The 13,654-nt window shown below is 42.3% G+C and overlaps 1 protein-coding gene across 1 annotated transcript in view; it reads left to right on the top strand.

Moving 5' to 3' along the window:
- Nucleotides 1–13,654, top strand: part of Aqp (aquaporin) — a 40,487-nt gene that overhangs the window by 24,911 nt on the left and 1,922 nt on the right. Inside the window, 5 exon segments of the mRNA NM_001160189.1 lie at nucleotides 6,677–6,765; nucleotides 8,217–8,341; nucleotides 9,388–9,657; nucleotides 11,602–11,766; nucleotides 13,079–13,201. Coding sequence (NP_001153661.1) covers nucleotides 6,678–6,765; nucleotides 8,217–8,341; nucleotides 9,388–9,657; nucleotides 11,602–11,766; nucleotides 13,079–13,201 — 771 coding nt within the window. The 5' untranslated portion in view covers nucleotide 6,677.

Consider the following 13,654-nt stretch of genomic DNA (forward strand, 5'->3'; position numbering starts at 1 on the left):
CTCCTGCGTCGCCTGTACCTGCGTGCAAAGCTTCTGCATCGAGCACCGCAGCCTCCGTCGTGCCTGCCGTTCCCGCGTCGCCTATACTGGCGAGTAAAACTGCTGCGTCGTCCGCCGTGGTCACCGTTCCAGCAGCGCGATCATCCGCGGCCTCCGTCGCGCCGTCCAAAACACCTACTCGTAGGTCACCTGCGCCCGCCTCCTCGTCCTCCGACTCTGACTCGGAGATGGAGGTCGACCTCGCTCCCGCCTCATCGACGGATGGATTCACCCTGGTTGAAAAGGGTAAGAAGCGTGCCGCGGAGTCTCGAGCTCCCGCGGCCGCTAAAATTAGCAAAGCCGCGAACGCGTCGCGCCCCCGCCCTCAGACTCCCGTTGCGCCTCCAGCCCGTGCCACTCCGTCGCCGCGTCCGGTGGCACAAAATAAAGCCCAGACCCCTCCCCCGGTAATCCTTCAAGAGAAGGCAGCTTGGGAACGAGTTTCCCTGGCCCTTAAGGCCAAAAATATCAATTTTACGAATGCCCGTAACCTCGCGAACGGCATTCAAATTAAGGTTCGAACATCCGACGACCATAGGGCCCTCTCTTCTTACCTCCGTAAGGAGCGTATAAGTTTCCACACATATACGCTCCAGGAGGAGCGCGAACTCCGTGCCGTTATACGTGGCATCCCTAAAGAGTTGGATGCCGAGCTCGTCAAGGCCGACCTTCTCGAACAAGGCCTACCGGTTAACTCCGTACACCGCATGCACACAGGCCGCGGAAGGGAGCCATATAATATGGTTCTCGTCGCCCTCCAGCCTACCCCCGAGGGTAAGCAAATATTCAACATCCGAACGGTCTGTAGCCTTTCCGGAATCGCAGTCGAAACCCCACACAAGAAAGGCACACCTAGCCAGTGCCATAACTGCCAATTATACGGGCATTCTTCCCGTAACTGTCACGCGCGCCCCCGATGCGTCAAGTGCTTAGGCGATCACGCCACGGCCCTATGCACTCGCGATCAAAAAACCGCGACAGAACCGCCTAGCTGCGTCCTGTGTCGAACACAGGGTCACCCCGCAAATTACCGCGGATGCCCCCGAGCCCCGAAAATAAATCGCCGCGTCGCCCGCCAAAACCGCCTCCGAGCTTCCGGCCCAGACATCAAAGCCTCGGCACCCTCTGTGTTGCAGGCTAAGCCAGCGTTCGTTCCGGCGCCGGTGCCCAGTGTCTCGGCCTGGGCGAAACCGCTGCCGTACATGAACACGGCTACAACTCCCTCCTCCGCGATTCGTCCCGCCCCCGCGACTCGTCCCTCTCCCGCGACTTGCCCTCCGACCGCGTCCGACAATCTCGCTTTAGCGATCGACTTCTTTCAGTCGATCAACTTTGAGCGCGTTAACGCTTTGGGCGACGCCATTCGCTCTGCCTCCACTGCACAACACTTTATCGCCGTTGTGCAAGAATACGCCGACGTATACGCGTCATTAAATACGTACGTCCTCCCCTCACTCCGCCGGTAATCAATGGCGTATATAAGTAGAATAAAGCCCCTATCCGTAACGATAGGATTTTTTAACGCTTACGGTCTCGCAAATCAGCGTGATCAGGTTTCTGACTTTTTGCGTGACCATCAAATTGATATCTTTTTAGTGCAGGAGACCCTACTTAAGCCCGCGCGCCGTGACCCTAAAATCGCGAACTATAACATGGTCAGGAACGACAGGCTCTCTGCTCGTGGTGGTGGTACCGTCATTTACTATAGAAGAGCCCTGCATTGCGTCCCACTCGATCCTCCCGCGCTCGCTAATATCGAAGCATCAGTGTGCCGAATCTCACTGACGGGACACGCGCCGATCGTTATCGCGTCCGTTTATCTTCCACCGGATAAGATCGTTCTAAGCAGTGATATCGAGGCGCTGCTCGGCATGGGGAGCTCTGTCATTCTGGCGGGCGACCTAAATTGTAAACACATTAGGTGGAACTCACACACCACAACCCCGAATGGCAGGCGGCTTGACGCGTTAGTCGATAATCTCGCCTTCGATATCGTCGCTCCGCTAATCCCGACTCACTACCCGCTAAATATCGCGCATCGCCCGGATATACTCGACATAGCGTTATTAAAAAACGTAACTCTGCGCTTACACTCGATCGAAGTAGTTTCAGAGTTAGATTCAGACCACCGTCCCGTCGTTATGAAGCTCGGTCGCGCTCCCGATTCCGTTCCCGTCACGAGGACTGTGGTGGATTGGCACACGCTGGGCATCAGCCTGGCTGAATCTGATCCACCATCGCTACCGTTTAGCCCGGACTCTACCCCGTCTCCTCAGGATACCGCTGAAGCCATAGACATCTTAACGTCACACATCACCTCGACATTAGATAGGTCATCGAAACAAGTTGTAGCGGAGGACTTCCTTCACCGCTTCAAATTGTCCGACGATATTAGGGAACTCCTTAGAGCTAAGAACGCCTCGATACGCGCCTACGACAGGTATCCTACCGCGGAAAATCGTATTCGAATGCGTGCCCTACAACGCGACGTAAAGTCTCGCATCGCCGAAGTCCGAGATGCCAGATGGTCTGATTTCTTAGAAGAACTCGCGCCCTCCCAAAGGTCTTACTACCGCTTAGCTCGTACTCTCAAATCGGATACGGTAGTAACTATGCCCCCCCTCGTAGGCCCCTCAGGCCGACTCACGGCGTTCGATGATGACGAAAAAGCAGAGCTGCTCGCCGATACATTGCAAACCCAGTGCACGCCCAGCACTCAATCCGTGGACCCTGTGCATGTAGAATTAGTAGACAGTGAGGTAGAACGCAGAGCCTCCTTGCCACCCTCTGATGTGTTACCACCCGTCACCCCGATGGAAGTTAAAGACTTGATCAAAGACCTACGTCCTCGCAAGGCTCCCGGTTCCGACGGTATATCCAACCGCGTTATTAAACTTCTACCCGTCCAACTCATCGTGATGTTGGCATCTATTTTCAATGCCGCTATGGCGAACTGTATCTTTCCCGCGGTGTGGAAAGAAGCGGACGTTATCGGCATACATAAACCCGGTAAACCAAAAAATCATCCGACGAGCTACCGCCCGATTAGCCTCCTCATGTCTCTAGGCAAACTGTATGAGCGTCTGCTCTACAAACGCCTCAGAGACTTCGTCTCATCCAAGGGCATTCTCATCGATGAACAATTCGGATTCCGTACAAATCACTCATGCGTTCAACAGGTGCACCGCCTCACGGAGCACATTCTTGTGGGGCTTAATCGACCAAAACCGTTATACACGGGAGCTCTCTTCTTCGACGTCGCAAAAGCGTTCGACAAAGTCTGGCACAACGGTTTGATTTTCAAACTATTCAACATGGGTGTGCCGGATAGTCTCGTGCTCATCATACGGGACTTCTTGTCGAACCGCTCTTTTCGATATCGAGTCGAGGGAACCCGCTCCTCCCCACGACCTCTCACAGCTGGAGTCCCGCAAGGCTCTGTCCTCTCACCCCTCCTATTTAGCTTATTCGTTAACGATATTCCCCGGTCGCCGCCGACCCATTTAGCTTTATTCGCCGACGACACGACTGTTTACTATTCCAGTAGAAACAAGTCCCTAATCGCGAAGAAGCTTCAGAGCGCAGCCCTAGCCCTAGGACAGTGGTTCCGAAAATGGCGCATAGACATCAACCCAGCGAAAAGTACTGCGGTGCTCTTTCAGAGGGGAAGCTCCACACGGATTTCCTCCCGTATTAGGAGGAGGAATCTCACACCCCCGATTACTCTCTTTAGTCAATCCATACCCTGGGCCAGGAAGGTCAAGTACCTGGGCGTTACCCTGGATGCATCGATGACATTCCGCCCGCATATAAAATCAGTCCGTGACCGTGCCGCGTTTATTCTCGGTAGACTCTACCCCATGATTTGTAAGCGGAGTAAAATGTCCCTTCGGAACAAGGTGACACTTTACAAAACTTGCATAAGGCCCGTCATGACTTACGCGAGTGTGGTGTTCGCTCACGCGGCCCGCACGCACATAGACACCCTTCAATCTCTACAATCCCGCTTTTGCAGGTTAGCCGTCGGAGCTCCGTGGTTCGTGAGGAACGTTGACCTACACGACGACCTGGGCCTCGAATCTATACAGAAATACATGAAGTCAGCGTCGGAACGGTATTTCGATAAGGCTATGCGTCATGATAATCGCCTTATCGTAGCCGCCGCTGACTACTCCCCGAATCCTGATCATGCAGGAGCCAGTCACCGTCGACGCCCTAGACACGTCCTTACGGATCCATCAGATCCAATAACCTTCGCACTAGACGCCTTCAGCTCTAGGAGCAGGCTTAGGGACCTCGGTAACCGTACTCGTCGAACTCGACAAAGAGTTCGCCGTGCAACCTAACCCATGAATCAGCTCGCTGAGTTTCTCGCCGGATCTTCTCAGCGGGTCGCGATTCCGATCCGGTAGTAGATTCATTCGCGAAGCAGCTGCTCTTGAGCTGTTAGGTCTCCTTCGGAGGCGCTCGGGTAGCTGTTAGCAAATCCCACCCCTCCTGGCTGAGCCTTTGCTCGCCCACCTGTCCTGGTGAAACTGGAAAGGCCTCCGGGCCACCAGTAATCCTTCAATCATAAAAAAAAAAAAAAAAAAAAAAAAAAGTATTAAACTCGATATAAATTGATTATACTGACACGACAAATGGATTACTGCCAAGAAGCAATGCCAGCTTACGTTTAAAGGTTGAAACTTTACGTTTTTATCACTTTATGCATCGATTAAGTCATACTTAAATCGTAGATATTGTAAAGAGTTACGTCATAAGTTGTGTTACCTTATGGATTAAGTCAGGACTATAATAAATACTTAAATCATAGATATTGTAAAGAGTTACGTCATAACTTGTGTTACCTTATGGATTGAATCAGGACTATAATAACAGCCTCATTAATTATACATTCAGCCTTTAATATTGATGTTTCCGGAGTAGCTATATCGCTTTTTTTTGCAAAGTCCCACTAAATTATGACAAACTTAGACTTAATAATTTATGATTTTAATCGTAACAAGTTATAAGAGCGTTAATTATTAAAAAAGTTTTAGCGTTTTAGCGTCTCAAACAATCATGAATAACATTATTTGTCGGTCTTCACGTAATGGACTTTTATCACTCCGATAACCCATCATGAATAAAATCATTAATCTTTACGACGCGTTGAAGACAAAGTTTTTTTAATTAGTGCCTACTTCCGATATTCACGAGGTGAAACTTAGTGAAGTTTTAACGTAAGCCCTTACAAAACGATCAAGCATTCTAGAAAATTCTTTTTTGCTGTACTTACATACGTGAATATAACATTCGTGGGATTAACGAATTCACGGCATCCTGTACACAGGTGGCAGGCAGAGCGTATATCCTCTTATGTCCCTAACTAATTAGAATAATTTCCATCCGGTCAAATCATACCGTCATTTTCCTAACTTTTACAGATACGAAACTAGGGTTTCAATATAAATGTACCACTCTGTAGTAGAGTCAAAGACTTCCAACATACATATAACAAGCTATTTTCTAATACATCGTTTCATAAGTCATTCGATTTATAAAGCATATTACACACAAAATTTGGTTATTACACACACAATTATTGGATGAAGATGAAAACGAGTACAAAAAAAAAAACCAACGTTACTATTTTTGTTTTTCAAAAACCAACTTATTTACACTCATTTATTTACGTTAAATTAAATATGTCCTATATTTTAATATTATTTCAGCAGTGGTTTTTTTTAATAACAGTCTTTCGGGTAGCTTAGTTGATTTGGATACACGGGCTTGTCCTCTTCAAATATTAGTAGTAGAGCATATTGAAATCCTCACTGCTACTGTTGGCACCGGCATGCCTCTTGCTTCCGCGACCACATTTTCCAAGGGCGAGATAGATATTTAAATACATATCGTATCTCAAGGGGAACAGTATAACAAAATAATAATTTTCACTGCAGCACACACACAATTCAGTTTACTGAGTACATTCCTGTAATCGGACCATAACTAACCGACCCTCAACACCCAATTTGGATTCCGAATCAGTTCAACTTCACGTTTGACGTGGCTTTGGGTTCAAATAAAACAATACCTACACGTTTTATTTTATGTATTGTCACGGTATACTAAGCGGTACCAACCTAAGTACCCATATTAACAGTCAACAAACAACCAATACAAAAATACTTATTTGGGTTAAGCCAGTTATGTTTTGTAAAACAACAATAATAATACAAATTAAACCATATAGGCCTCTGAATTCAGATTCAATGTTTTGATTTTCGCATTTTCCTTATTATTTTCCGAAGCGAATACGAATACAAATAATACTGACGTAAAAATTGGATTGTCTTTGGTTTTTTTAATGCTTATATGGGTGAACGAGCTTGCGACCCACCTGGCCAAAAGCCGTTACTGGAGCCCATAGACATCGCGACGTGAATGCCGTCACCACATGAGGTCTAAGTCCCAATAGTATTATATCAGGGCTATCCCAGTCTTCAAACTGTTCTGTAGGAATGTTTCGCGGCAGATGTAGGCAGTATGGTAATACCTACCCGCACGAGATTACAATAAACATTACCGTCGAAAACCGTTTTGAACTGGGAATGTTTTGCGTTCATTCGCTGTATTTAATACTTTTTTTCAGAATGGGTGAGCTTGGTACTAAACTGGGATTGGACGAGCTGACCGGAGGAGCCGCTACGATCAGCAGAGCACTACTCGCTGAGTTTATCGGTACGGTCTTAGCATACACTTTTATTGAATATTTTTTCATGTATTACTTGTACTTTGATAATTTACAGCGTTACTAGCTGGCCCCGCAAACGTTGTTTTGCCATATAAACTATTTCTAGGAAAGATAAATAGATACCGACTGCAGCGACATCTGCCGGGCTGATTTGTAAATCTAAACCATTCTCGAATCCACCTGAAGGTACACAGAAAATTTCATTAAAATCGGTCCAGCCGCTTACGAGAAGTCAGTAACAAACACACGCACTGAAGAAATACAATATAGTATTATGTATATTAAAGCTTATTTAAAAATTTGTCACCGAAGTGACACATCACTTCAAGGAAGAAGCTTTATTAAAACATCTTGAATAGAACTATCTCATATGTTCCTGTTATTGTTATTCTGTATTTAAATATAAAAAATATTACATGTTAAATGTGGTCACGCTATTGTTGATTTTCTAGGTAACAATGAAAAACAAAATTATTAATATTATTATTATTCACATGAAACATTTATTTTTCCTGTTCCATGAAAATATATATACCCGTCAAATATTTTAATTGTCGAGTTCTGTGAACCCATTTCCAACCACAAATCTTACGAATTAATTCATAGAACTCTACGCACACTTGATAGAGACATGCGTACAAGAAAATCAAAACAACAGAATTGGGTAATTGTCAAGAATTGGCAATGGTTTTGATGGATAATATTTAGAATTTATTAACTTATTCTTTTAATTGAACTTGGTTCGACTTAATTCGATGTTGTGATGCTAATGGCAGGGTGTGTGGGCCTGCTCGGATCAGTAGCATAAGTCTATTTTGCTCGCAAAGCAGTCGTACTTTTTGGTTTCGAACACCTTTCCAATACTATTCGAATTTAAACCCTATGCCTCAATGTTCCCTTAGCGGGATTTTGTAACATTTTTACGTATATACATATTTTATAAAAAATAATCAGATCCACCACTCGATTTTGTGATATCTTTTTTTTTATTGCCCTTGTAGGCAGACGAGCATACGGCCCACCTGAAGCTGAGTGGTTACCGTCGCCCATGGACTTCAGAAATGCCAGGGGCAGAGCCAAGCCGCTGCCTACCGAATATCTAACGTATATTTAGTGTATTTTCTTTGGTTTTCACAAGCCGTAGACATAATTAAAATTACTTTTATCGTACGCGACCACGAGAATTGTAAAGTATTTGAAACGACGAAAATAATATAAAGACATTAAAAATGCTAAGATTAAACCGTAATAGTAGTTTTAATAGTGGTTTTTTTATTGAAGAGCATTTAACCCTAAAACGTACGACATGAGCCGAGAATCTACTTTTTTTTAACTAAGTTAAAAATAATAGACGTATTTATTACTCACGAAAATAAATTACAGGACAATTATTTAATTAATTCTATTCCTTAAGTTGAATTTGACATGTCTAATGCAGGTAACTTGCTCCTAAATCTGTTCGGCTGTGGTGCATGTGTGAAGATTTCTCTGGAGTCCAACAGTGAAACGGACATCTTGCTCATCGCTTTGGCGTTTGGGCTAGCGGTATTTGCTGCTGTCTCGGTAATTAAAATTGTATTTTTTTTAACATTTTCTCTTTCGCTGGGCTGTACCTCTCTGATAAGGAGACGTCGAACATAATTTTTCCCACCAGTCACACCACCAGAATATAAAAAGAATTTGGTTCGTCAGGACAATTAAAAAAAACCATTAATAACAGAGAGATAGTATCTTATCACAAATATCATCACATAAATAATCAAAGATTTTTTAATAGTAAGTTTGCGATTGAATAAGCCTACCTCGTGTTTTAATTATAATTACTATCTAAGATCTTAATAGAAATACTATCGTCAATATCTCGTCATTTATTCATTAATCACAAACATTCAACAAGAAATATTTACGGTAACGATTAATTTTTCCACCCTAAGTTTGACCGGTCACAAATACATTCACGAAATAAAATTCCAGAGTACCACTGCACGTTTTTGTTTTTAAGGTAATAAAGTTCTGGTGTTTTTTTTTATTTTATCATCATGCATTTTTGTTCAAGTATACAATATTAATCTGTGACAAATAGAGATGATAATTCGAATTATTGATGTCAAAGATATTCTGTTCTTGGTTGTATTCTTGAGTTAAAATATTTCGTCTTTTGTGAAGTGGTTACCGACGACTTAGACTCAAACTCAGACTTAGACACAGTTGAAGTATAGATTGAGACACAATGCGTGTTGTCCTGTCCTTAGGAGCTGAATCTAACAGATAGAAAAAATAATTAAGGATATTATTACTAAGCAAACAATGACCAATTTATCTACTAAGTTGATAGTATTTTTATACCTTAGATATATAATAAATACTACTTAACATATTATACAAATATGAGTATTTATTATGTACGTCACACTCGAAATTTAAAAACAATATAAACATATTATGCCTACTGAAACAAACACAAAGGTATAAAACATAGTATATTGTTTTCCCCGAATAACTCCCAACTTGTCGCAAATCAATCTTCGAAAAGGCTGTCGATCTGCTTTTTTTAAAGCGAGCTTTTGAAAACGGAAACACGGTATTTCATGACAAAAATATATTAACAGGCAATAGGTCATATTTCTGGCGGACACCTAAACCCGGCGGTGACAGCCGGCATGCTGTGCACGGGCCGCATCAAGCTCATCCGTGCGGTGCTGTACGTCATCGTGCAATGCGCCGGGGCCGCGGCCGGTTCGGGACTGCTCAAGGCGCTGACGCCGGACCGCATGGCCGGCAGTCTCGGCTGCACCGGTCTCGGCGTTGACGTTACAGAGCTCCAGGGTTTCGGTATTGAGTTCTTCCTTGGATTCTTACTTGTCTTCATCGTTTGTGGGGTGAGTAAAACCGTTTAAGCCGTTCCTTCTTCTATACTTCTTTATATAAATCAATCAATCTGTATGATTTACAGTCGATAAGTTTTTAAATATTCTATCATGAAAAATATCTAGGAATTTGACTACACAATATTGTTTTAATATATATTTTTTTACCTATTCTAGTAACCTTGAGGGGTTATTCTAGATTCACCGAGCTAGTAAGTAGGTGAGCTCACGGGGCTCAAACTGGGTTTGTTGCCAGCACTGGCCCTAGCAACAGCAGGATCGAAAACGCGACCCACTGAGAAGATCCGGCGAGAAACTCAGTGGGCTGTGTCTATCGGTTAATTTACTCGTCGAACCCTTCGTCACAAGCGACGGGCTCGGCGAGGATGGTGACCGGTATAAATTAATATTATATGCGGATTTACAATGTGAGCTATTAAAATAAAGCCTGGCAAATGTACAACATTGGACTGCGTACAGCGCAGGGTTTCTTGCGTAAACAATATTTTTTTAATATAATTTCGATTCACCACCGCACAATAAATACCATATCTTCTAAAATTAATTTTAACTTTAAAAAAATGTCTGTGAATACCTCGTTATCTAATAATACTAATGGGACGCCGGAAACCTCTACTATTTAACCTCGAGCTTTAAAAAAAAAACAATGTAAAAACAAGACAAATCTCAAGCAACCATCTATACGTAGGTTGCGTGCTACCACACAATCATTCTAACGCCTTAGCTAAGGGAATAAATTACGTTACCGTCATAGAGACGCCTTTAGTAATATAATTATTTTTAAAGGAAGATACGTTTAGTTTTAGACGTTATAATTAAATAAACATTACATCTCTCTTCATAATGCGCTTATTTATATGTATAGTAAGTATTTCTTTATTTTTTGAAAACCAGACCTTAGAAGACCAGATTTACAAAATAACGTACATGCACATTTATTTTCATCATTCTTCAAAAAACAGTGATTATGATCCGTAGTAGCTATCTACATAATCAGTGAAGCACTGCTCTTGCTATGGCAGATGTTCCAAAGTATCCCAGGCCCCAAGAACTCGCCCAGCCATTCCGTGAAGCTAGGTTTAACCCCTTGAGGTTACTAGCAGTTGGTACGCAAAAACATAGATATTCTTATATCTTTGATTTTTCAAATTTCATTTTATATGCTTAGTAATTTTTTGTATTTCTATCAAAAGTACAACTACTACAAAAGTGAAAATTAAACTCTGTTTAACGAATTGTGTAAGCTGAGCTGGCTAAGCGTGAAACATATTCTGAGATTACTAATATGCGCCATCTAGTGATGAAAAGCTTACCAACGATTATCCGATTGAAATTTCAAAGCATTTTCCTTTTAAATGTGAATGAATGAAATAATCGGAGCGTATGTATCGTAACGCTACATCGCTGTTTTCTTTAATAATCTAAAAAGTACATTCGACTCCTGATTAGGCTTATTTAGATATTGATCATAGAATGTAATGTTTGAAGTCGTCCTGGCCTAAAGGATAAAACGTCAGGTGCATTCGTATCGAGTGATGCAACGGTGTTCGAATCCCGCAGGCAGCCAGTTTTTCTTATGAAATACGTACTTCACAAATGTTCACAATTGACTACCACGGCGAAGGAATAACATCGTGTAATAAAAATCAAACCCGCAAAATTATAATTTGCGTAATTACTGGTGGTAGGAACTCTTGTGAGTCCGCACTGGTAGGTACCACAACCCCGCCTATTTCTGCCGTGAAGCAGTAATGCGTTTCGGTTTGAAGGGTAGAGCAGCCGTTGTAACCATACTGAGACCTTAGAACTTATATCTCAAGGTGGGTGGCGCATTTCGTAGATGTCTATGGGCTCCAGTAACACCAGGTGGGCTGTGAGCTCGTCCGTCCATCTAAGCAATAAAATAATAATAATTATGTAAAATATTTTCTGTAGGTGTGCGATGCCAATAAGCCGGACAGTAAAGCAACGGCCCCGCTCGCCATCGGCCTCACCGTGACCCTGGGTCACTTGCTCGCCGTCGACTACACCGGCTCTGCCATGAACCCAGCCCGCTCCTTTGGCTCGGCCCTCGTCGCTAGCAACTGGAGTCACCATTGGGTACGATGATTAACGCATTGATTGCCACGTAGGTCACCGGTGTCCTACACGGCGCACTAAAATAATTGTGTCGATTTCTGTTTCTAAGCGCCTGGATTACCTAACATCGCCTTCTTTTGTATTTTAATGTGTTATGGTCTTTTGGTCGGCCGCCAAACCGTTGGTTAGATCAGGTAACTGCGCTCACTGGACTCGCTGTTGCGACCGCCCTGAGAGAAGCCGAAAACCGAAGAAAATGTAAGCTGATGGTACAAAGAGCTACAAAGGGCTTTCAGGGACACGACCTTCAGCAATTAAGTATGCGACTAAGAAGAAGAATAGTCTTTTAGGTCACTTAGAAATACATTCATTCTCAGTATCTTCAGATTCAACTTTCCCAGAATCTACTAGAAATTTTAGCACCTTAGTAAGAAGATCGAAGAGAGAAATCGATATAATTACTTTAGTCCGCCACGTAGGGCATCAGTGACCTACATGGCAGTCAACGTTTTAATAATACACCTCACGAAACACAATATCATTGTAATAATATGAATACATATTTTTTTTTACATTACAAAAAAAGAAATATACATATTATCATTATTATAATAGTATTTATAAAAAAAAAATTATTAGTAATATTTTATGAAATGTTATTAAATTGTGATACGATTATCGAGTCAGTACTGCCGTTGTGCCTATATTTACTGCGAAGAAATACTGCAGCCCTTAGTTCTCACTGTAGACAATGGCATTAACTTTGTGACTAACAAAAAAATCGAATTGTTTTGTGTATCAAAATAAATAATAGTTACAAAAAACTAAAAAAATACGCCGTTATAGAAAATCCAACTAAAATATAGAAAATAAATTTTAATAAATTTGAATTAAAAATAGTATAAGAAAAAAATTGGCATGAAACAGTTTGCTTTTGAACTTTAATAAATTGACCACATATGAAACAAAATGCATCAGCATCGTATTTACACTTTCGTGACATTTTAAGTTTTTCTGGGCTTGTACAAAACACTTGATCGTTGTTTATGACTCCATGTGTGCCATATAGAGTGGAACTGTGTAAACGTAAACACCTCACTCTCATAGCGCAGTCTTTTTGAAAGTATTAAAATTAATTAAAATTTATAAAAAAATTGAAAGAGTATTATTACTATAACTATGATAAAAGCAAACTTTATACTAAAAAAAGGTATTTTATTTTCGTTTTTGTGAATAATTAACCGGAAAAACCTAGTATAAACGTCCTAACGTTTATATCCTAATAAAGAACGAATTTTTTTTTGTAGAGTTGTGTAATTAACTCTTTTAACAGATATACTGGGCTGGACCTATTGCTGGCGGTATTGCTGGTGCTTTGCTGTACGTCCACGGATTTACCGCGCCACCCCAGGAGCCGCCGACCAGATACAGATCTGTTGCCGGTGACGAAAAGGAGGTTAGGACATAATATTTAATATTTAATCCCTTTATACATGATCTTATTCAAGTAGCCGATATGCGACAAGTTTAATGTGAATACATTAAGATGTAAAATAATTAAATTAAACATAAGTGTTTACTAAACAAGCATACCGGAAGAACGGCGCCGACTGCGTGGACCGTTGAACAAAGCGTAAGCAATCAATTAATTAAACACGTTAACACTTTAATTTTAGCAGTTTTTAATAGCTGATCATAAAACTGTGTTTTATATTTGCATACCGGATGGACCGATTAGGTCGGGTATCAGTTTGTGTTATGCGGTTACCGTGGCTCGTACCTACATAAATGCACGACGTGAACACCGCAGCTCAGCACACGTCATTACGGATCCTCCGGATCCATTAATGGTGCTTTTAGGTACCTCAAGCACCGGTCACCGTCCTCGTGACGAAATGTTCACGATGGA

Source organism: Bombyx mori, chromosome 15 (genome assembly GCF_030269925.1).
Source record: "Bombyx mori chromosome 15, ASM3026992v2".
Classification (NCBI taxonomy): domain Eukaryota; kingdom Metazoa; phylum Arthropoda; class Insecta; order Lepidoptera; family Bombycidae; genus Bombyx; species Bombyx mori.